Source organism: Argopecten irradians, chromosome 5 (genome assembly GCF_041381155.1).
Source record: "Argopecten irradians isolate NY chromosome 5, Ai_NY, whole genome shotgun sequence".
In the NCBI taxonomy this organism is placed as follows: Eukaryota; Metazoa; Mollusca; class Bivalvia; order Pectinida; family Pectinidae; genus Argopecten; species Argopecten irradians.
Genome location: NC_091138.1, coordinates 9,865,917 through 9,892,634, shown reverse-complemented (window position 1 = coordinate 9,892,634; position 26,718 = coordinate 9,865,917). Strand labels below are relative to the sequence as shown.

The window sequence follows — 26,718 nt, the reverse complement described above, 5'->3', positions numbered from 1 at the left end:
TGGCCAAGCTCAATGATATCATTATGCCTTATATGTATGGCCAAGCTCAATGATATCATAATGCCTTATATGTATGGCAAAGCTCAATGATATCATATATTATGCCTTAAATGTATGGCAAAGCTCAATGATATCATTATGCCTTAAATGTATGGCCAGGCTCAATGATATCATAATGCCTTATATGTATGGCCAAGCTCAATGATATCATAATACCTTATATGTATGGCCAAGCTCAATGATATCATAATACCTTATATGTATGGCCAAGCTCAATGATATCATAATGCCTTAAATGTATGGCCAAGCTCAATGATATCATAATGCCTTATATGTATGGCCAAGCTCAATGATATCATAATGCCTTATATGTATGGCCAAGCTCAATGATATCATTATGCCTTATATGTATGGCCAAGCTCAATGATATCATAATGCCTTAATGTGAAGCTCAATGATATCATAATGCCTTAAGTATGGCCAAGCTCAATGATATCATAATGCCTTATATGTATGGCCAAGCTCAATGATATCATTAATGCCTTATATGTATGGCCAAGCTCAATGATATCATAATGCCTTATATGTATGGCCAGCTCAATGATATCATAATGCCTTATATGTATGGCAAAGCTCAATGATATCATAATGCCTTATATGTATGGCCAGGCTCAATGATATCATAATGCCTTATATGTATGGCCAAGCTCAATGATATCATAATGCCTTATATGTATGGCCAAGCTCAATGATATCATTATGCCTTATATGTATGGCAAGCTCAATGATATCATAATGCCTTATATGTATGGCAAAGCTCAATGATATCATAATGCCTTATATGTATGGCCAAGCTCAATGATATCATTATGCCTTATATGTATGGCCAAGCTCAATGATATCATAATGCCTTATATGTATGGCAAAGCTCAATGATATCATAGTGCCTTATATGTATGGCAAAGCTGCTGTGTCTTTGGCAGTATTCTTCAGTGAGGTAGCACTATACAACGGCCAATGATTCTGCTATGATAAAATACTGTATTTGACCTAATAAACGCCCAGAGCAGTTAAAAATTACAATCAATTTGAGTTCAGACTATACAAAACATATGTTAGATATAAACTTGGTTATCATAAATGTTCAGAATAAGTAGAAGATTTTGGCTCTTACAGAATTACTCAGGTTGTAGACTTTTATCGGTGTCCTAGTGCTATATGGGCTGATGCCTACAAGAGTTTGACACAAAAGAAAGGATAGGATATAAACACATGTCTATCAAATGTAAGAACTGGTATAAAAATCCTGATATTTATCAAACATTTCTTGTCAGACAGAAAACGACTAAAACATTTCAGTCTTCTGAAAAAACTGATGTCTTCCCTATCTGATATGGTCAGTGATCTGGCCCAAATCCTTCATAGGTTTTGGATGGATACAATGGTCCTATTGGGCATCAGACACAACAAAAACAACAGATAACAAAAGCTATAGAGAAAGTAAACAGATCTACTTTAGATAACATTATCAGGAATGTTAGGGACACATTTGTCTTGCTCTCATCCAAACATAGAGTAGAACTAGGCATTCAATAATCTTTATTGACTATTTTGGTGCATCTTTTGGCCTGCTCTGCAATATCACTGAAGCTTTGATCGTATTGGCAACAAAAATATCCGGAATGAAAAAAACCAGCCTTTGACAATCTCAATTGATATTAATAAGTTATATGGCTGAGGGGCAATGTGTAAAATAACATAATTTTTTTCACATGTTGGTATTTAGGTTATCAGATCTGAAAGGTCAGGATGATCTAGAGTCATCGAACTTTGACAATTTAATTTGACATCAGCCTCCAATACACATAGTGTCTGCTGTTCATGTACACAAACTTTTTGTTCAAAATACCTTTTCTAAGTCACCAAAATGCATCCTAATAGGTACCCAGTAAGACAAACTACCAAATAAATGTTCTACTGTCATTCAAAGTCACATAGAGTTGAATTAGATAAAATGTTTAAGCGTCTTTTTTTCTAATTAGATATGGCTTAGATGTACATATGTTGATGTTTGTATTTTTCCAAATAATTGGGCCTGTTGCATGAAAGGTTGAATTGCTACATATTTTGTATACAAATGAATGACCTCACATCTTAATCCATTCAAGGTCATAAAAGAAAATCAAAATAGTTTACTCTTTAGAATTTGATATTGAAATAAGTTGAACTGAATCACCTAACACTTAGAAATCAAAGTAACACCAAGATTATCTCTATAATGATGATTATCTTTTTCAGCATGTCTGCACTGCACCAGGCAGCTCTGGTTGGAAACCTGGACATGATGCAGCTGTTACTGGAGAATGGTTCTTCTGTCAGTATCCAGGACAACAAAGGTAATTACAACACAAGGTATTGTTTATTTTAGCTCACCTGGCCCGAAGGGCCGATGAGCTTATTTCATGGCGCGGCACCGTCGTCCGTCCGTCAACTTTTCCTTTAAAACGCTACTAGTCATAGAGTTCTGTATGGATTCTAATTAAATTTGGTCAGAAACATCCTTGGGAAACAGAGTTTGTATTAATTTTGGCTCTGTCACCTTTTCCTTTAAAACGCTACTAGTCATAGAGTTCTGTATGGATTCTAATTAAATTTGGTCAGAAACATCCTTGGGAAACAGAGTTTGTATTAATTTTGGCTCTGACCTCCTGGAGCAGAAAGGGCCCAACAGGGAATTTAGAGGTAAATCTTTAAATTCCTTCAGAAAAGAAACAATGATCCCGTATTCCGAACATTACTTGGCATTACAAACCAGGTGAACGATAAAGGCCCTCTGGGCATATTGTTCTCATCATCTACCAAAACGGCCAAGTGACACATCTTTAGCTTTGGTGCAGCTTCTGCTGTACTTATCCTGTAGTGAACGGCCCCTTTTACCTTTTCCTTCTAATGTACTGGTTATGTATCTGATATTCTATTATACAGAGGTATACCCCTGATGCTGAATAGTAACAATGAAATGGTCCGTGCCAAACCTGAGCTTTTTGCCTTTTTGGTAAAGCTGTCATTGATCAGACAGATAAATGTTTATAACAAAGAATACAAGTGTTATGATGTATCATAGCACCATCCCAAAAGACAGAGCGGTACAACTTGTGGGGTTCTGATGATGCATTACAACACAATTGCAGTTTCATTTCTTTGAATGAAATGCTTTTCTGATTTCTTTTGTGGTGTCTTGTTTCTGTTAATGATGTTTTTTGTACCCAGACAAACAATCCTCATTTCCTGTGGGTTGTCTGTTTGGCCTCGAAAACAAAGCCGAGGTGATGGAGATGTTTTTGTCCTTGTCAGCCTTTGTTAAGTATCGTACAGAATCGTACAGTATTGCTAGGTGAATCATGGATAGATTCCTCACATGGCCTATCTGTCCATCCGTCTGCAACAGGTTGTTGTGAGCAGAGGTCATATGGGTCACATGTGTGATTGACAGCTATTCACACATCGGTATTTCCTGAACAATGACTTAATGATAGATCGGTACAAATGTTTTAGTTCTGTATCCTTCACATTCCTGTGTATGTGTGTGTAAACTTTGCACCATTGGTATAATGATTTCATCTTTAAATTGATCCACTGATAATTGAAATGAATGTTAAAAAAAATTGTCAGTTTACATTATATTTCAACATCCTCTAAATTGATTTGTTTCCCCTCTGTTTATTAATTTCTGTTATTTTTCGGATACAACCAATCAGTCAGCCTATATATCTGTAGCTAATATTATTAATTGATACTGTACGTGTCAAATTTAAAAGAAATAGTGTAGTTTGCAGATTAAAATAACTTTTTCAGTATCATATTTGTACAGGATTGTGTGTGTTACTTGTAGGAGAATGGCCAAATGAGAGCAGATTATATTGTACAGATTGAGTTTGATATTTCTGTTGTATAGGTTATGAAAATGAAAAGCCAATTCACATACAATCTTTGATCTTTTTCCTTCGACCAAAATACATATAGCTATTTATTTTGGGGACGAGACCTTTCATTGTTAATTGTTGTTTTCAATATTTTTGCAAACTTTGTCATTGTTTTGCAGCCATATGTGAAATTATTTTGATATTGTTCAATAATGTGTTGTTACCCCCCCTTCAGGTATGCTTGCTCTTCACTACGCGGCGTGGCAGGGGAAATCAGAGCCTGTCCATCTATTGTTACAGTGGCAGTCCCCGACCAATGAACAGGCAAAGGAGGGTGAGGCGCCTCTACATCTCGCCTGTCAACATGGACACTTCGACGTGGTAAGTCTCGGTCAATGTTTCCAGGACTACAATAACAAATGAATTGTTCTGGTAAATGCAGATTTTCCTGAGATAGTGTCTTACTTTTGGCCAATCATACCATCAGATACCAATTTCTGCTGATTATTTGCTGACACCCTATATCTACTGATCTGTGCTGAATATCTGCTGATTAATGTTATGCTGACACTATATTGATCTGAATGTATGCTGATATATATAAACATACTGTACTTTCTATGCACTCTCAGTTGAAGTAGGGTAATTAAACAAAGTGTTGCCTGTTGCTCTGTCAAATAGCAAGGTCTGGTGTGACCTAAAGATTCCGTGAGAAAACCAGATTGCATGCCAAGCAAAGCTTACATTTAATCAATAAAATATAAGCTTGCAGATTGTCTAGGAAAGTGCTAAGGTGTTCAATGATAGCCATAGGGCCATTTAACATTTAGACAGACATGGACAAAGGAACTGATTAAAAGGACCTATATTTAGTGCCCCGGATCAGGGATGTTCAGTACCACCTAACTGATAGTATATATCTCACTGTCTGTCATTTTGTCTGGTCACACTTCCCTAGAAGTTTATGTTGGTATTTGTCTTGTGTGTAAGTTAGTTAAGGTGAGGGTTGGTGATTGTTCAGTGATCTGCTAGGAGATTCTCCCGTCCAACTAAAATGATCTCTTGGTAGTAAAGGGTATATCATAAAACACAATCAACACAAGTAGGCTCATCATTATGTCACTGTCATCTTCCCAAAGGTCATGCTCAATACTATTCAGTGTTTTAGTATTCAAGGTCATAGTCGTGTATCTAAAGGTCAAGGTCATTTTTACAATTCCTTCTAGTCTTCTGCCTCTTTCTTTCTGACATATTCTCTCCATCTCATTCTAATGCAAATTTAAGTCTGGAAAACTCTTCTGCAACGGTCTGTGTCAAACAAAGTCATGTGTTTATTTTTTTTTGTTTGATGAAAAATGCCTGCAGTTTCCTTAATTGAATCGATCATTATTTGAATGTAAGGTGTGGGAAAACAATAGCAGCTCGTGTAGACTGAATCAACAAACTGATATCTAGTGCAATCTTAATTGACCCATTTGTAAATGAAGGAGAAGTATGAGAATTTTCTCTGGATTGTTGCAGTTTCACATGCATGGCATACCATGTGGGCCCCCAGACTGGTTAGCTTCGTATGTTAGACTTTAAGTATTGAAAACAAGCTCACTATATAGGCACACAAATCTGATTATAAAAACAGAAATACATTCTGCCGTTAATGACAGGATAGTGATTCCATCCCAGATAATATGGGCATCAGTATTGACCAAACCCTGATTGTGTGAATATTGTCAACTTGTGTACAAAATAGTTACACCTCAATCTGATGTAATACTATCCCACACATACAACTCGCAGCATGCATCAATCTGATGTAATACTATCCCACACATACAACTCCCAGCATGCATCAATCTGATGTAATACTATCCCACACATACAACTCCCAGCATGCATCAATCTGATGTAATACTATCCCACACATACAACTCGCAGCATGCATCAATCTGATGTAATACTATCCCACACATACAACTCCCAGCATGCATCAATCTGATGTAATACTATCCCACACATACAACTCCCAGCATGCATCAATCTGATGTAATACTATCCCACACATACATCTCCCAGCATGCATCAATCTGATGTAATACTATCCCACACATACAACTTGCAGCATGCATCAATCTGATGTAATACTATCCCACACATACAACTCCCAGCATGCATCAATCTGATGTAATACTATCCCACACATACAACTCCCAGCATGCATCAATCTGATGTAATACTATCCCACACATACAACTCGCAGCATGCATCAATCTGATGTAATACTATCCCACACATACAAACTCCCAGCATGCATCAATCTGATGTAATACTATCCCACACATACAACTCCCAGCATGCATCAATCTGATGTAATACTATCCCACACATACAACTTGCAGCATGCATCAATCTGATGTAATACTATCCCACACATACAACTCCCAGCATGCATCAATCTGATGTAATACTATCCCACACATACAACTCCCAGCATGCATCAATCTGATGTAATACTATCCCACACATACAACTCCCAGCATGCATCAATCTGATGTAATACTATCCCACACATACAACTCCCAGCATGCATCAATCTGATGTAATACTATCCCACACATACAACTCCCAGCATGCATCAATCTGATGTAATACTATCCCACACATACAACTCCCAGCATGCATCAATCTGATGTAATACTATCCCACACATACAACTCCCAGCATGCATCAATCTGATGTAATACTATCCCACACATACAACTCCCAGCATGCATCAATCTGATGTAATACTATCCCACACATACACACTCCCAGCATGCATCAATCTGATGTAATACTATCCCACACATACAACTCGCCAGCATGCATCAATCTGATGTAATACTATCCCACACATACAACTCCCAGCATGCATCAATCTGATGTAATACTATCCCACACATACAACTCCCAGCATGCATCAATCTGATGTAATACTATCCCACACATACAACTCCCAGCATGCATCAATCTGATGTAATACTATCCCACACATACAACTCCCAGCATGCATCAATCTGATGTAATACTATCCCACACATACAACTCCCAGCATGCATCAATCTGATGTAATACTATCCCACACATACAACTCCCAGCATGCATCAATCTGATGTAATACTATCCCACACATACAACTTGCAGCATGCATCAATCTGATGTAATACTATCCCACACATACAACTCCCAGCATGCATCAATCTGATGTAATACTATCCCACACATACAACTCGCAGCATGCATCCGGCAACAGATGGTATAAAATTATGTGTTGAAAATGTCATCACAAAATGCCCTTCAGTTAGCAAGCAAATGCATAGATGTGTATATAAAATTGCAGGAGTTCTGTAATTTTGTTGTATTTATTTCAATCGGTACTAGTATTGATATCTAATTTACGGGATCCCCTAGTACATCTATACATTTCACAGTGTTCCCGGTCATTTTTTTCAAATGGGGGTTTTTGTACCCCATAGCTTGCAAAATGGGGATACGGTGCCATATTTAAGGGGTACACTATATTTGCATATTTTCCCCATGTGTATTCTTTGATAGAAAATAAAGACAAAGTGTAACGTAGATTTCGCCAAAGGAAAAAAAACACATTTAAAAACAGTGTTAGATATATATATCTTTGTTTGATTTATTTTAAACAACATTGCTGCTTAATTTGTCTGCAAGTTATTCAATCAGATGAAATATGAACAGACAACGTACGGTACATGTCTGCTGTGTTGTGTCAATTTCTTCACTTAAAAATCATGTTCTCAATATGCATAAAGTCCATCTTACATTGCAATCAATTTATAAATTCATTTTGAAAAGCAATTATCAAAATATTTTGTATAGATCTACAGATTTTTCACCGTCCCAGCCCGTGAATGTGTCGATCCTAAAAGGCTTGTAAAATCAGAGACTTAGATATAATACGTCGCTGGTAAAATGTATTGCTGTACGTCCTATAGCCGATTTCTGTCACAAACAATTTTCTTGTTCAAAGAACCATGTGGATTTGAAGTTCGTTTTCATACTCTATGATAGTGCATGGACATACACAACTCTGGTTGTTATCACACGATTAAAATTTGCATCGTAAACACATGCTCTTTGAGCGATATAACAATCAGTCCTGAGACTTATGATGGTCATGGGTATGGTCTCGGATTTTATCATAGGACAACGCAATTTACACAAGTTCTGTTCCCTTTCCCCCAAGGATGTTTGTGGCCAAATTTGGTTACAATCCATGTAGAACTCTATGACTAGTAGCGATTTAAAGTAGTTAACACATCTGTTGCTTGGTGCGCTGCAGTTAATGTTTACTGAAAGGATTACTTCCAGTATCGCAAAACACGTTTTGACACACTTACGATTTCTTCAATCAAAATCAGAGATAATAGAAACAATAATCACCAAATAATGGAAATTATTTAAGCGTACAGGTTGTCAAATTTATGCATGCATGACACAAATTCACGCACGTTTCTCCATGATCAGGAACACTGATTTCAGCATTGTGTTGTAACATGATCAGAAAACTAAACTCATTGGCTCTCACATTTGAGTATCAGGATGCCATTTGTAATGTTCAAGCTGTCATACAAGATCCTCGTGTTCATTGGCTCTTACATTTGTTTTGATGGTAATTGTATGTTCAGGTTACCCTTTACAACACCGGGTTAGCTCAGTTTTAGAGTTTATAGGATGAAGTGTAGATTTTCTACAAGGTCTCTAACTCATTGCTCTTTTTGAGTTTTGGTTACAATGTAAGAGGAGAAGAGAAAATGTTGTGGCCAGAGCGGGATTTAAACCCAGGCCCTCCAAACACTATCGACTACCTGGTCACAGATGAACGAACCTGTCCAATACCCCTACAAAAATATGATGTGTATAGGGTTGCCCCCCTAAATTTGCCTAGCTTACATTAAGTCAAAGGTTGTAATACTCATAACTTTTATTGGTATTTAATCATGGATGTAAGCATGCTTCGAGCTTGTATAGATTGATGTCAATTAGTTAATGATTTATACAGGTTACTTAACCACGACTGATAGGAACCTTGTGGTCACCCAAGCATGAATGACTGATATCGTGTAGATACATACTTATGTATACGTAGGTGTAAAGTTCATCGAGCATATGGTAATTGTGAGTAAGTTTATTTGAAGCTTTTCCCATGTGAGTTTATGCCGATAGGGAAAGTGAATAGATAAAGTGTTTTGAACAGTGCCTTGCTCCATATAGTTAGTGGCATGTGCGCTTCAGAACGTCACATTGTACACTCATCCGTGGTATCTTTGCAGTGTTTGCTCATAAAATAGATTACAGTTGGATTGGTTATAAATGTTGAATGCACTTGTTTTGTTGTACCCAGACTGTGATATAAAATAACAGTAGGTACATGTTTGATGTAACAGTGTCTGGGATAAAACATACGTTCTATCGATGGCCATGCAGTTCATGGTTCAGGAAAATCACGCAATTGTCTATTATACTTCCTCTATCATTCTATGATATAGTTGATTTTATAGATTAACAAATTACCTAAGATAATGATTGGTATATCCAGCTTCCTGTTTGTACCAGCTATGTGTTACAGTCTTTTACCTTTCACACAATCCAAACCAGTTTCCATTTTGACCTTGATAACTGTAACAGCTAGTTGTCCTCTGTCAGTCTACTATGTTATCTTACTGTTAATCCTAAAAGGTATACAGACAAGTAATAAAAATATAAACTTTAGTTATTTTACATCGATTGCGAAACTAGTTATACAACTTATACAAATCACTTTCATTGGCCCATATGAAAGCGTGTGAGGGGTCTTAGAGTGAGAGGAAAACGGGATGCCGATCGGAAAGGTGAACCGGAAAGGTGAACTGGCTGGCTAGGTGAAAGGCGAGTGGCTTAACTACTACACCACCAGATCAAAAGACAAGTTTTCATCAATTCCCCAAAAAGTGAAACAAAGAAATGGCAATTAACATGGAAATGCTAAAATTAAAATGAAAATTATACAGAAGTCAGTTATACCATCTACCTACGGGCCGGGGTGGTCAAGTGGTTAGGATGTCCTGATATATATCACAACAAGCCCTCCATTTCTGATATATTACAATTGAATATGAACATTTTAATTAGTACTTGGTGGAAAGGGGATGGACATTTTATGTAAGAGGGTTGTGTTTTGGTAGGAAGTAAACAGTACTTGTTATACAGAATAAAAAGTAAACGGATACTATTTACGCAAGAGGTGCATTTTATGCATGACATCGGGTAGTCCGCCTTTCCTCCCATGTCCTTTAAAAAAATATGACCCTGCCTGTTAATAAGACGTTAAATTCATCATACCAAATAAAGCATCTACATATAGAAGTGGTTTACACATTATTATGTAACATTAAAGCAATCAGACTGCGCTTTCTTGTATTGTAGTGACCACAAAATTCTGATGAATAACGAAAGGAAATCATAAAAACTTCTCCAATTTACTCTGAATATAATTACAGACTGTGCAGGAGCTTATTTGGTCAAATAAGGTAGATTTTAAGAAATTTTGATCATATCATATAAGAATTAACCTTTTTTTTTCCATCTCAAATTTAAACTGAATCACTGTGATATCCTTGTCTGTATTGAAGTACATAGGTGCTCCTCAGGGTCGCTGATACTTTGGATAGTACTGTAGGTTAACCTGTGGGAATTTATATTGTAAAAGTATTACTTGTAATGAATCAAAATGATGACAATAATCTTTGTTGGTTTCTGTGAATGAGATTGATGAGAATCAGTAATCCTTCCTAATCCATCTAGTTTACTCAATGATATAGATATATTATTCTTATAGAAAGCCTAAATTGGATGCTGCTGTGTAACAGTTCTACTGACATGATGTGAATGATTGACTGAGACTTTGAAGTTCTGTGAACAGTGCGGTATGGTGACTAATTTCACGCCCGACCGAACACAGTGTCCTGTAGGTTCTGATTAACAATAATACATACTCAGCATTTTCTCTACATCCGTGTTGTGACTTTCCACATGGCTGATTTCACACTGCGACGACCCCTTCGCTCCAGTTGCCAGATATTGTACGCATGAACAGGCCAGGATTATTAACTCTGACAGCAAGGTCACGGATATGTCACATACACAATATTTAATATGATTGACAGTCACTTCAATTGGCTGTGAATTAAATTATTTCAGCCGTGATTACAAATACTACATTGTGTGTGGCTGATACACTATACAGAGACATGACATACCCATGACAGCACCTTGGAATGTTACATTTCTTTTGTGAGCTGTCATAGCATATATACAAAGGGAAATAACTCGTACAAAGACAATGAAGGTCCCCATTAAAGAGAAAGCCATATGAGAGAAAGCAGATTTCGTTTTGTGGGGTGGAAATGTTGCTAACTTGTGTGTGATCCTTGTTACCTATTGGCAGTAGGAAGGTAACACAAGCCAGTGTGTGTTCCACACCGCCTTGATGTAGAGGGTGGTGCTGAAATGTGGTCCGTTTGTACCACACATTAACAATGGCAGACAGAAGACTGGAGCTGCCAGACATAAAAAAGAAAATGTGAGCGTAAACTTATAATGATGTGTAACTTTGTACACATGCTGTCTATAGGTACACTATCTACAGGTGGGTCAATACGAGTTTTCTCGGGAGAAAGTACAATGTAGGGCAGTCAAGGGTGTCACCAAGTACACATATTGGATTCAGAGGTCACAACTTCAGTTTTCTGGCTTATATTTGCTGCCTAGGTCAAGGGTTATAATCTAGATTCTTTTTTGTATTTCTCATCTGGTTCCTTTAATCTTTGTCCAGATTTTAGTTTTTGTCCAGATTTTAGTAACATTCTAGATTTTGTATTGGTCATAACCTAAATTCTCACGGTATCGTCTAGGTCAAGGTCACAATCTAATTTTTGTTTGTTTGTGTTTTTCATTTTGATAAAAAGTTATAACCTGTTGCTTAAAAATTAATTTTTTGACATTTTTCAATCCTGACTTTCCATCACAGTTATTTGAATATTTCAAATTATTGTCTGAAAAACAAGAACTTGACTGGTGAGAACAGGATATTTGTCCTGATATTTAGAGACATATTATTAACTTGTCAAGCTATATAACATTAGTATCTGCCTCCTCAAAAACCAGTTTCTCAGATGATATAGAGTACAAAGTTAGGATTGGGAGTGTTAAGATGTATTTGTAGATACAGATTGTTTATAACGTTTTAAAAAAGTTAACATGGTGATAATTAAATTATCAGGGTTATAATCAAAGCATTACTTTGTCACAAATCTTCTTATCAGGGTTATAATCAAAGCATTACTTTGTAACAAATCTTCTTATCAGGGTTATAATCAAAGCATTACTTTGTCACAAATCTTCTTATCAGGGTTATAATCAAAGCATTACTTTGTCACAAATCTTATTATCAGGGTTATAATCAAAGCATTACTTTGTCACAAATCTTCTTATCAGGGTTATAATCAAAGCATTACTTTGTCACAAATCTTCTTATCAGGGTTATAATCAAAGCATTACTTTGTCACAAATCTTCTTATCAGGGTTATAATCAAAGCATTACTTTGTCACAAATCTTATTATCAGGGTTATAATCAAAGCATTACTTTGTCACAAATCTTATTATCAGGGTTATAATCAAAGCATTACTTTGTCACAAATCTTCTTATCAGGGTTATAATCAAAGCATTACTTTGTCACAAATCTTCTTATCAGGGTTATAATCAAAGCATTACTTTGTCACAAATCTTATTATCAGGGTTATAATCAAAGCATTACTTTGTCACAAATCTTCTTATCAGGGTTATAATCAAAGCATTACTTTGTCACAAATCTTATTATCAGGGTTATAATCAAAGCATTACTTTGTCACAAATCTTATTATCAGGGTTATAATCAAAGCATTACTTTCTTCACAAATCTTCTTATCAGGGTTATAATCAAAGCATTAATTACTTTGTCACAAATCTTATTATCAGGGTTATAATCAAAGCATTACTTTGTCACACAAATCTTATTATCAGGGTTATAATCAAAGCATTACTTTGTCACAAATCTTATTATCAGGGTTATAATCAAAGCATTACTTTGTCACAAATCTTATTATCAGGGTTATAATCAAAGCATTACTTTGTCACAAATCTTATTATCAGGGTTATAATCAAAGCATTACTTTGTCACAAATCTTATTATCAGGGTTATAATCAAAGCATTACTTTGTCACAAATCTTATTATCAGGGTTATAATCAAAGCATTACTTTGTCACAAATCTTATAACTAAATAAGGCACTATTAGATTCAAAATTGAATTTTGTTCTGAATATATAGTCATGTTGAAGACAATCTTACCATCAATTTATGTTAGTCTTTAAATTTGTAGTTACTTCCCTTTGTATGAGATATGTTTTATTACCAACTGATAAGTGTGTCTTTATTGAATACAGATTTTATTTGTCACTACTTATTATTGTCAAATACTTCAAATGAAAATTACATTAATTCCTTAGTCGAATTAACATCTGAATCTATTACTCAAATATAGACACTTTATGTTATTTAAGGCATTTTACCACAAATTTGGCTTTGCCAATCTATTTTCCTGTTTCAAAAAGCCAAATAAAGCAAATCTACTTAGTTATGATAAGCCCTAATTTTTTTAATGTTTAAATTTAGGTTGAGTGGAAAAAACTGTAAAAGTAATTGATCTCAATCAATATTTTAGATTTTCTTGAGATAATAGCTTGTGCTGATAGTTTATTTTATGCAATATGAATGTTATGAGTCATGCAACCGTTTGGATTTGAGTGAATTTTGCTCTCTCTAGTGTGAACATTACGTCAAATTCTGATGTATTGATTCGAAAGTTGGCATGTAGTAATTTAAATATCTTGCCTTTGGAGGAACATTAATTTGCATACAAATTCTAATTTTTCACCTTTGTTTGTCAAAAATACCTTTTAATCTTGTTTTTGTTTGTGTATTGTGGCCTATATCAAGTTTTATAGATGAAATAAATTTTGATATATCAACGAATTAAATTCCACCACCGTACTTAACCTTTTTTAAAGGGATGCCTGCCAATACCTTTCATTTTTACACAATAAAGGTCTAAGACTGTGGTAATGGAAACTTTGCATTGCAGTAATAAAAATCAATGTGCTGCTTGTTGTTTCAGTGGTTTGATTTATAACTGCAGGTAAACATTTTCTTATGGTTAGATAATTCAAAAGAACATAGTTTTTTTCTAACATATACTCCTACTTACCCGATGTTATGATAATCTTTCTGTTTCCAGGTTAACTTACTACTTCTGCACCACGCTAACCCTACCATAGTGAACAAGGACTGGAAGACCCCGCTCGACCTGGCCTGTGAGTTTGGACGTTACCGAGTGGTAGATCTGCTTCTCCGGAGTAACCTATGTGCTGGCCTTCTCGCTGAATCTCCAAATGACATGATTGACAACAATCGTACCACATGTATTCATCTAGCCGCCAAAAATGGCCACATTGAAATCATCAGGTGAGTTTGTCTACAGCATGGAACTGTTGTGGTCTAGTAATTCAGGTGTCTATTAGGGCTCTATAAGGATGCGACTGGTTTAGGAGGTGGAGGAAAGCCAGAGTATCTAGACGAAAAACACCAAACCACAATCACTACCTAGCAACTGCCCCATATTAGTTTCACCAAGAGGTGGAGTAATTGTGGTAATTGAAATGCCCAATATCTTAACCACTCGGCCACCTCAGCCCTTGGTCTTGTGTTGGCATTATTGCCAAGAGAATCAGTTTTCCATTGCTTTCAAAACTTGAAATGTTCTGTATAAAAACAGCACAAATCCGAACAGAGCTGTTAACATATGACACCTAGATTTTAGATTTAATTAAAATTGTAGTCAAAATTTTATCTTCAGTTTTAACATTGATAGATATAGATAGATTAACCAAGAAACTAATATATCAGTTTGATTTGCGAAACTTAAGACGTTGTGAGAGTTGTCTCCCCTGAATTAGATCAGCAACTCGCACTAAAACTATTTATTACTTTTTTTTTTACATTTGATTTAAAATACATCCCTTGTCGAGCATTCCAATAACACACACCTGTAGTTATGTATGCTATCTAGGTATTGGAGAATGAATAGATTTGAAGTAATGTTTTGTGGTTAGTGCAGTGTTGAGTTGTATTTTACCTGGCCTAATCTGATTACAGGTAGGTTTATATAGGGTCAACCAATTAAGCTGTAGCACCTGTTGATTAGATTGCTATCACCTGACAGGTGTATTAAGGTTTATAGCAGTATGTGTATTAATTAATTATGCTATGTGTGTATATAAAGTTTGTATCAACTGGACTGGATTGGAATTTGCATGGTTGTATGTCTCTGTATGACCTTTAAAAAACCTTCATTCAACATTAAAAATTTTGTTTTAATTGATAATATGTTTTAGTTTTCTTAAATGAATAATGGAAAAAAAATCTTGCATTGGTATTTTGGACTATATAAGTATGAAGTCTGGTGTTGGTTTAAATGATTAAGACAGTTTATCAAGACTCTTTTTTTTTTTTTTGTCAAATTCTGACACATCTGTTAAATTTCTTATTTTCATTCTAAACGAATTAATTTATCTTTTCATACTAAATCTGACTTTCTCATTGCATGGCCAATACTTTTTTTGCATACCACTATGGAAAAAAAATCTGAGAATGGCGCAAAACCCCGACGTTATTGTGACGTCACATAATAGACATTGACGTTGCATATTGACTTAGAAAAAGAATCCCTTGAAAAAGCACTTGAATGGTACATACTTTATATTTATTAAATATATTATAAAATTAAGTATAAGCATTGATGTCACTATCTTTTAAAATTTTTATCAGGTTATGAAAAAATAGTGATATCAATGCTTTAGTATGACAAGAGCCATGTATCGTTTGTGCCGTCTTTGGCACCCAACTTTGTCAGATTTACAAATCTGTTATTTAATGGTCAAAATATTGAGTACGTTCTTGATACAATAGATTTGATGGTTGTGTATCATTGCAGCTGCGGTTGCTATGGTAACCATCCTCAACATGCATCAATTATACAAATGTGGAAATTTTGTCGCCTTTGCCGGTTTTTCATCTAGAACACACTTTATATTTTCCTAAAGATGTATCTGAAGTGCCTACTACAGGGCGCCGATAGGGACTTTATCTTTTTGTAATTAAAATCAGTTTCATGTACACAAAATTAAATTCTGTCATAACGAAATAATTTTGGTCTTACAAAATTATCTTCCAGCACACAAAATGTCATTCCAAAAATGTCATGACAAAATTCATTTTTTGAATGAAATTGAGTTTTGTTAGACAAAAGTGAAATTTGAACACAAAATTCAATTTTGTGTCACAAAAGTCAATTTTGTCACCGATTTCAAATATTGATATATGCTAATGAACTGTCTCATCCCGATTTTGTAACGTGGCCTTTCATTGGATATAGTGACCGTTGGTATGGCACACGCATATAATTTACCTATGATTTGTAGGTTACTGCTACAAGCAGGGGTCAACATCAACCGGTCAACTCTCCGAGGAACTTGTCTTCATGAGGCAGCATTATGTGGAAAAACTGAAGTCGTCAAACTCCTTCTCGATGTAAGTAATTTATCAATACCTCTACATCAATATCACCCACAAGGTGTAATAGTATATACTTATGACATCAACTGAACTGATTATAATGCCCTCAGATAAGCCCCCCCCCCATTTCTCCTGAACTCAATTAAATGATATGTAAGTATGTCCTCAATAAGCCCCCTCCCATAACTACTAATAAAGCTCTCTTTGCTCTTAGTCAATATTTAATTATTATACGCTCAAATTGACCCATTCCTTTTCAAAGTATAACGGCAGAAATAGGAACTGTGCATTTTCCCTTGGATCTCTACCTTAATTAGGATATATTTTGTCTTTTCAATTGTGCCTCAAAGTCTATAAAGTCTAATTTCCCAACAGATCAAATGCTTTCTTTTCTTCACTTGAAAAGCTTGCATAGATGAAACACTATGACAAACACAGCAAATCTATGGAGGGCCAGTCAACAAAACATTTGTTTATGATATTGTATGATTAAATCTCATTTAACATGTAAACATATGTATTGTGTATGCTGGACATTTCTTTTAGCTGAAAAAAATATTATAACCTATAAAAATCAGATCTATGGATTATGTACTGGAGTCATAGTAAATGACAGCCCCTCAAAGTGTGTTAATTATATGAGTAGCCTTTGTCATTATAATTTATCAGCTGATTACAATGTCACAGTACAAGGTAGGAAGTCCTATGGTCTGCCCTTGAATAACCTTCAAATCCCTAAACAGTGGCAAATCTGAGATGGTGGTTCCCTATATCTTTGATTCTGTCTGAGTAAATTGTGGTGAATTTTTTTGTATGTTTTTTTTCTCTGATGTGATTGGAGGTTGACATGACTTCTGTGAGTTTGAGGGAGAGTAGTGTGGAGGGGTGGATTGAGAGGGGGCCACGGGGGAGGGGGGTACATCAGGAGATAGAGGAAATGTCTGTGGTATGTTACACAGGTTATCACTTCCATCAGTGCCCATGTATATCTTCTTCACATCCTCCCCTCTCTCCCTTCTCTCTTCCCCTACCCCCTTCCTTCCACCTTCTATCTTCCCTCTATTCCATCCCACGACTGCCACCATTATCTTGAGTCACTTGGCCAACATGACCACATTTGCTGAAATTAAATGTAAAATTGTTTATAATACAATTGAATTTTTCTGTCTTTAATCTAATTTAATAATAAAACTGTCTGAACTGTTTAGTATCACGTTTCTAATCTAATTATAATAAAATTGGGTGGAATTTTCTGAAACAACATTAGAGACTGTTGTCTATGTAGGTAAAAAAAAAACCTAGTACTAAATGGGAGGTTACTTAATTATATTACCATTCTCAAAAGAAATAATTTCTGTTAGCCACAGTTATTTGTGTATATCGTATTAAGGGTAGCACTTTTCTTTATAAGCAGCAATTCCGATGCCTGCAAGGTGAGGCTGGTAGCATCCTTATGGGCTACTAACTGAAAATTGTACAAATGATGGGTCTGACCCCCCAGGGGCCTGAGGGGCGGGGCCAAAAGGGGTCAATTTGGCTATTTCCATATAAACGACTTCTTCTCTGAAACCAAGCATGGGATAGCACCCATAATGCAATGGTAGCATCCTTATAGGGTGGGGATTCAAAATTGTACAAATGATGGGGCTGACCCCCCGGGGGCCTGAGGGGCGGGGTCAAATGGGGTCCATTTGGCTATTTCCATATAAACGACTTCTTCTCTGAAACCAAGCATGGGATAGCACCCATAATGCAATGGTAGCATCCTTATAGGGTGGGGATTCAAAATTGTACAAATGATGGGGCTGACCCCCCGGGGGCCTGAGGGGCGGGGTCAAATGGGGTCAATTTGGCTATTTCCATATAAACGACTTCTTCTCTGAAACTAAGCATGAAATAGCACTCATAATGCAATGGTAGTATCGTTATAGGGTAGGGATTAAAAATTGTACAAATGATGTGGCTGACCCCCCAGGGGCCTGAGGGGTGGGGTCAAAAGGGGTCAATTTGGCTATTTCCATATAAACGACTTCTTCTCTGAAACCAAGCATGGGATAGCACCCATAATGCAATAGTAGCATCCTTATAGGGTGGGGATTCAAAATTGTACAAATGATGGGGCTGACCCCCGGGGGCCTGAGGGGCGGGGTCAAATGGGGTCAATTTGGCTATTTCCATATAAACAACTTCTTCTCTGAAACTAAGCATGAGATAGCACTCATAATGCAATGGTAGTATCTTTATAGGTTGGGGATTCAAAATTGTACAAATGATGTGGCTGACCGCCGGGGGGCCTGAGGGGCGGGGTCAAAAGGGTTCAATTTGGCTATTTCCATATAAACGACTTCTTCTCTGAAACCAAGCATGGGATAGCACCCATAATGCAATGGTAGCATCCTTATAGGATGGAGATTCAAAATTGTACAAATGATGGGGCTGACCCCCAGGGGGCCTGAGGGGCGGGGTCAAAAGGGGCCAATTTGGCTATTTCCATATAAACGACTTCTTCTCTGAAACTAAGCATGGTATAGCACCCATAATGCAATGGTAGCATATTTATAGGGTGGGGATTCAAAATTGTGCAAATGATGGGGCTGACCCCAAGGGGGCCTGAGGGGCGGGGGGTCGAAAGTGGCCAATTTGGCTATTTCCATATAAACGACTTCTTCTCTGAAACTAAGCACGGTATAGCACCCATAATACAATGGTAGTATCCTTATAGTGTGGGAATTCAAAATTGTGCACATGATAGGGCTGACCCCCCGGGGGCCTGAGGGGCGGGGTCAAAAGTGGTCAATTTCCATATAAATGACTTTTTGTCTGCAACTAAACATGGGATTACGCTCATAATGCAATGGTAACATCCTTATAGGGTTTTGGATTCAAAATTTTGCAAATGATGGGGCTGACCCCCCGGGGGCCTGAAGGGTGAGGTCAAAAGGGGTCAATTTAGCTATTTCCATATAAACGACTTCTTCTCTGCAACTAAGAATGGAAGAGCACTTATAATGCAATGGTAGCATCCTTATAGGGTTGGGATTTGAAATTGTACAAATGATAGGGCTGACCCCCGGGGCCTTAGACGGCAATAGATGCGAGGTCAAAAGGTCAATTAGGCTACTATTTTCATATAAATTACTTTGTCTCTGAACCTATGTATTGGATAGCATATTTGTATGGTATCAATAGCATTATTGTATGGTTGTGATTCAAAATTAAACTTTGGGAGTCAATTTTGCTTATTTTTCTAATTGTCTGAGTCTTGTGATAATTACTAACAAAAAACCAGGTGAGCGATACAGGCCCTCTGGGCCTCTTGTCTTTATAAGCAGCAATTGTTATGCCTGCACATATTGGACCTACACAAAATTATTGGGCAAAGGTTTTAGACAAGCTGTCATGTAAATAGGTATGGAGTGTAAGATCAAATTAAAAATGTAAAGATCTAGAAACCAACTATAATAATATGCAGAAAATACATTTTCAGATCTGTTTAAACTCTGAAAAGAAGAATGTGTGAAGGAAGAGAAAAAAGCCAGCTTTCTTACACACTGAATGAAGATAGATCTGTTTTGGATGATAATGTTACACATTAGTCTGGCTGGAGCTTGGTTAGCATAACAGATATGTTTTCTATTTAACTATTAAACAATGATAAAACTAGAACAGCCATTTACTAACCCCACTGTTACTGACCCTTGACTCCACTGTTACTGACCCTTGACCCGTGAGAAATGGTCCATGAAGCCCTGATTGACTTGAGGATGGAATATGTTTTTTCTTGGTGATGTATCTGGGACTAATTGATGTGTATAATGTAACAGCTTCTAACACCTTCACCTTCCATATTGTAACATATAACTTTCTCACTTCCTCCTTTCTTCCTTCTGTCTTTACTTTTCTGCTTTGTTATTATTTGCACTTTAAATTTCATTTAAAAAATTTGATGATAATATATATTTAGACTTTTTGGACATGGGTTATTTTAGTAAAATTGTAATGAAAGAGCTCTCTGTAAGAGAAATTTGAGTGTTGATTAGAGTGTTACTAATGGCAGATTGTTACGATATGCATATTTTAATGCATATTTGTGTGGGAATGCTAATTGTGAATGGCAGGGTTACAATGACAATGAAACCTGCCATAGTGACTACCTGTATATAAAGACCACCTGATTATTCAGACCACATTCTCTGGGTTCCAAATGGTGAATTTCAACACAAAAAACATTTCCTCGTATTTAAAGACCACTTAGCTATAGTGACTATTTTTCTTTGTCCAATAAAGCACTGGTGACAACAAAAGATGACATCATAGCTATGTTTTAAATAGACATGATTGATTGTATATGTGTTTTTGAAGGAATTTATATAGTAGAGATTCACTTAGAGCCCAAAAGAATTTCAGGGTGTGTTTGATTGTTGGAAGTTTGCTATTTGTTGGAAGTTTCTATATAAAGTGCTTGTGTTTGATTGTTTGTAAGACGTTAGTTTATTCTGGAGGTCAGGAGGGGGTCCCATTTTATCTATCATCTTGGAAGCTCTCTGTTGTCAGTCAGACCTTTAGCATAAATGGAAGGTTGGAGAAAAACAGGATTAACTTTTTATGTTTGATTCATCTGTAAAAGTGTTCTACTTAGCTTTAGGGATTGGAAACTCAGCTGAATTCTCTTTAGGTGTATATGTAAATGCGTGTAACATGCTATCTTATAGAACCAGGTTGATTGAAAGACGTAAATGATAAAGAGAAAAAACTGTAGGCCCTCATTGAATAGTCCAATCACCTACATCTTCAACCGAATGGTATTGAGTTGGTCTTTCCATTGCCAGAAGAGAACTTTTTATACAATTTAATTTTTCAAAATGTTTCCCTCTTCATGTGAACAGCGTAACAGGACGACTTGTGATGGTATCAGGCGGCCAGTTTTTATCTTGAATGGAATAACTCATGCTGGTGCCTGCTTTAACATCTTTACCTGATAAAAACTCAGGCAAATATTTTCTTACAGAGTAAACAGTGTTTTGCATCTAAAGGTATCCCCCATATTTTTTTGAAGAGAATTCCAATATTTGAATTGTTTTATCTTTGAGTTGTTCTCTTGAACAGCATGTGGACCTCTTTCTTGTGGGCAGGGCTTTTATATCTTAATATACCTCTGCATTCTATAGAGACAGTTTAACCTCCTTGTGTAGGAGAGGGAATATGCATGTACCCCTTCTATATATATATATAGCGATTTATATCTGAATGTACATCTTCTTTCCCCTCCCCCATATTACTGTATGTATGCTGTCCCTCCCACATGGATTATGGCAGAGCTCCAGAACTAATGTTCACCTTAATTACAACTGTGTGAATACTTCACACGACACACTGTGCTTTTTCATTGCAGAGAATAGATGTTTAAACATTAAACATTTACCAGACATTGAAATCGGATCTGTCAACTCCTTCTGGAAAAACATGTATTCTGTGTCTCGCACCCGGAAACCTGAGTCTTTAATTGTCGATGGGGTCAGTTGTTAAGTTCAGCGATCTTTAATCCAATCTATAAGATGGTACTATTTGTTGACCTGGAAATTTTGTCAATTCATTGCGAGTTTTTTGGATATATATATGTGAATAATTAAACATATGACTGTTGTGTGCCGAGGCAACAAGATACTTGGGTAGTGTTACATTTTGTGGTGAACATGATGGTATGTATACCACTAGATAGCAAACAATTTGCCAGTGGTTGGATACATGAAGAAAAACATTGTGGCCAACAGTAGTTAATTTTGGATTAGATTGGGCCAATTCTCATACAAGTGTTTATCCATAAGAAACTTTCCACTTGTTTCTTGGCCGGTTGTGGTTGATTTTCTGTCGGAGTCCTTTTCATCTCGGCAGTATTTTGGCACAGATTAAATGACTGAGATGAAGTTGACTGTCCCTCAGATACTGTGTAATGACTTCGGACAGTAGTTCACTGTTTGCAGCATCAACAGTGACAGCGAGCATACCTACAGGGCAGAGGGCCAAAACGTATCCTGTATGCCCAACTTTAATATTCTGACCATAGAGGTCTGCGGACAGGAGATGGAGCCCTAGAGCTGTAGGATAGTGTTGTACTTGTATAGTCTCCTTTGCTTTGTGGTATCTCTGGATTAAATATTAAAAGATGTCACAGAGGATGACTCGGCCTGGATTAAAACGATCTGTTAGTGCCATGGATGTGGGCTATACAATCGGGAATCCTTATGTCACACGTAAGGTAGGTATTGATATATACAATCAAACATGTCTTAAGTGGTCTTCCATGGGAAGTTCAATATAAGGTCGATTAAGATAGGTGATCACTTAAAGACAGGGTCAATAATGAAAATTAATTATGTACCAGATACAGTGTAAAGGTGATGACAGGCTGAATACAACACAGACTGGGATGCTTTATTTTAAGGTGGGAGCTGGGTGTGTGTTGTGGTGGGGAGGGTAACAAACACTACGCTAGAGGAAACAGGTAGACATTTGAGGATCAATAAGAAAGGTTATAAGGGGTCAAAATGGCAAGGGGTATGGGTATTAATTTGATACTAAGGATACTTGAGGTACAGATAGATACAGGTGTGAAATAGTGGGTACATATAGATGCAGGTCTGAAATAGTCGGTAAAGGTGGTACAGATAGATACAGGTCTGAAATAGTGGGTACAGAAGGTACAGATAGATACAGATCTGAAATAGTGGGTACAGAAGATACAGGTCTGCAAAAGTGGGTACAGATAGATACAGGTCTGAAATAGTGGATACAGATAGATACAGGTCTGAAATAGTGGGTACAGATAGATACAGGTCTGAAATAGTAGGTACAAAATACCAGTGTTAAATAATGGGTACAGATAGAAACAGGTCTGAAATAGAGGGTACAAAATACCAGTGTTAAATAATGGGTACAGATAGAAACAGGTCTGAAATAGTGGGTACAAAATACCAGTGTTAAATAGTGGGTACATGTGGTACAGGTGGTACAGATAGATTCAGGTCTGAAATAGTGGGTACAGGTGGTACAGGTGGTACAGATAGATACAGGTCTGAAATAGTGGGTACAGGTGGTACAGGTGGTACAGGTGGTACAGATAGATATAGGTCTGAAATAGTTGGTACAGGAGGGACATATAGATAAGGTCTGAAATAGTGGGTACATGTGGTACAGGTGGTACAGATAGATACAGGTCTGAAATAGTGGGTACAGGTGGTACATGTGGTACAGATAGATATAGGTCTGAAATAGTTGGTACATGAGGGACATATAGATACAGGTCTGAAATAGTGGGTACAGGAGGGACATATAGATACAGGTCTGAAATAGTGGGTACATGTGGTACAGGTGGTACAGATAGATACAGGTGTGAAATAGTGGGTACAAATAGAAACAGGTCTGAAATAGTTGGTACAGGAGGAACATATAGATATGGGTCTGAAATAGTGGATGCAGGAGGGACAGATAGATAGAGGTCTGAAATAGTGGGTACAGATAGATAGAGGTCTGAAATAGTGGATACACAGGAGGTAGAGGTCTGAAATAGTGGATACACAGGAGGTACAGATAGATAGAGGTCTGAAATAGTGGGTACAAATTGTACAGATAGATACAGGTCTGAAATAGTGGGTACAGATAGATACAGGTGTGAAATAGTGGGTACAGATAGATACAGGTGTGAAATAGTTAGTACAGATAGAAACAGGTCTGAAATAGTTGGTACAGGAGGGACATATAGATACAGGTCTGAAATAGTGGATACAGATAGATACAGGTCTGAAATAGTGGGTACATGTGGTACAGGTGGTACAGATAGATACAGGTCTGAAATAGTGGATACAGATAGATACTGGGCTGAAATAGTGGGTACATGTGGTACAGGTGGTACAGATAGATACAGGTCTGAAATAGTGGGTACAAATAGAAACAGGTCTGAAATAGTTGGTACAGGAGGAACATATAGATATAGGTCTGAAATAGTGGATGCAGGAGGGACAGATAGATACAGGTCTGAAATAGTGGGTACAGATAGATAGAGGTCTGAAATAGTGGATACACAGGAGGTAGAGGTCTGAAATAGTGGATACACAGGAGGTACAGATAGATAGAGGTCTGAAATAGTGGGTACAAATTGTACAGATAGATACAGGTCTGAAATAGTGGGTACAGATAGATACAGGTGTGAAATAGTTGGTACAGATAGAAACAGGTCTGAAATAGTTGGTACAGGAGGGACATATAGATACAGGTCTGAAATAGTGGATACAGATAGATACAGGTCTGAAATAGTGGGTACATGTGGTACAGGTGGTACAGATAGATACAGGTCTGAAATAGTGGATACAGATAGATACTGGGCTGAAATAATGGGTACATGTGGTACAGGTGGTACAGATAGATACAGGTCTAAAATAGTGGGTACAAATAGAAACAGGTCTGAAATAGTTGGTACAGGAGGAACATATAGATATAGGTCTGAAATAGTGGATGCAGGAGGGACAGATAGATACAGGTCTGAAATAGTGGGTACAGATAGATAGAGGTCTGAAATAGTGGATACACAGGAGGTACAGATAGATAGAGGTCTGAAATAGTGGGTACAAATTGTACAGATAGATACAGGTCTGAAATAGTGGGTACAGATAGATACAGGTGTGAAATAGTTGGTACAGATAGAAACAGGTCTGAAATAGTTGGTACAGGAGGGACATATAGATACAGGTCTGAAATAGTGGATACAGATAGATACAGGTCTGAAATAGTGGGTACATGTGGTACAGGTGGTACAGATAGATACAGGTCTGAAAAAGTGGATACAGATAGATACAGGTCTGAAATAGTGGGTACATGTGGTACAGGTGGTACAGATAGATACAGGTCTGAAATAGTGGATACACAGGAGGTACAGATAGATACAGGTCTGAAAAAGTAGGTCCAGATATATACAGGTCTGAAATAGTGGGTACAGGAGATACAGATCGATACAGGTCTTAAATAGAGGTTACAGATTGATACATGTCTAAATAGTGGTTACAGGAGGTACAGATAGATACAGGTCTGAAATAGTGGGAACAGATTGATACAGGTCTGAAAATGTGGTTACAGGAGATACAGGTCTGAAATAGTGGGTACAGGAGATGCAGGTCTGAAATAGTGGGTTCAGGAGATACAGGTCTGAAATAGTGGGTTCAGGAGATACAGGTCTGAAATAGTGGTACTGGAGATAAAGTTCTGAAATAGTGGTACAGGAGGTAGAGGTCTGAAATAGTGGATACACAGGAGGTACAGATAGATAGAGGTCTGAAATAGTGGGTACAAATTGTACAGATAGATACAGGTCTGAAATAGTGGGTACAGATAGATACAGGTGTGAAATAGTTGGTACAGATAGAAACAGGTCTGAAATAATTGGTACAGGAGGGACATATAGATACAGGTCTGAAATAGTGGATACAGATAGATACAGGTCTGAAATAGTGGGTACATGTGGTACAGGTGGTACAGATAGATACAGGTCTGAAATAGTGGATACAGATAGATACTGGGCTGAAATAGTGGGTACATGTGGTACAGGTGGTACAGATAGATACAGGTCTAAAATAGTGGGTACAAATAGAAACAGGTCTGAAATAGTTGGTACAGGAGGAACATATAGATATAGGTCTGAAATAGTGGATGCAGGAGGGACAGATAGATACAGGTCTGAAATAGTGGGTACAGATAGATAGAGGTCTGAAATAGTGGATACACAGGAGGTACAGATAGATAGAGGTCTGAAATAGTGGGTACAAATTGTACAGATAGATACAGGTCTGAAATAGTGGGTACAGATAGATACAGGTGTGAAATAGTTGGTACAGATAGAAACAGGTCTGAAATAGTTGGTACAGGAGGGACATATAGATACAGGTCTGAAATAGTGGATACAGATAGATACAGGTCTGAAATAGTGGGTACATGTGGTACAGGTGGTACAGATAGATACAGGTCTGAAAAAGTGGATACAGATAGATACAGGTCTGAAATAGTGGGTACATGTGGTACAGGTGGTACAGATAGATA

General features: G+C 36.9%; 1 protein-coding gene across 1 annotated transcript in view; it reads left to right on the top strand.

The window, feature by feature from the left end:
* Positions 1-26,718, top strand: part of LOC138324259 (caskin-2-like) — a 172,454-nt gene that overhangs the window by 42,220 nt on the left and 103,516 nt on the right. Inside the window, exons 3-6 of the mRNA XM_069269338.1 lie at positions 2,299-2,396; positions 4,159-4,304; positions 14,300-14,526; positions 16,542-16,650. Coding sequence (XP_069125439.1) covers positions 2,299-2,396; positions 4,159-4,304; positions 14,300-14,526; positions 16,542-16,650 — 580 coding nt within the window. The remainder of the gene's footprint in view (positions 1-2,298; positions 2,397-4,158; positions 4,305-14,299; positions 14,527-16,541; positions 16,651-26,718) is intronic.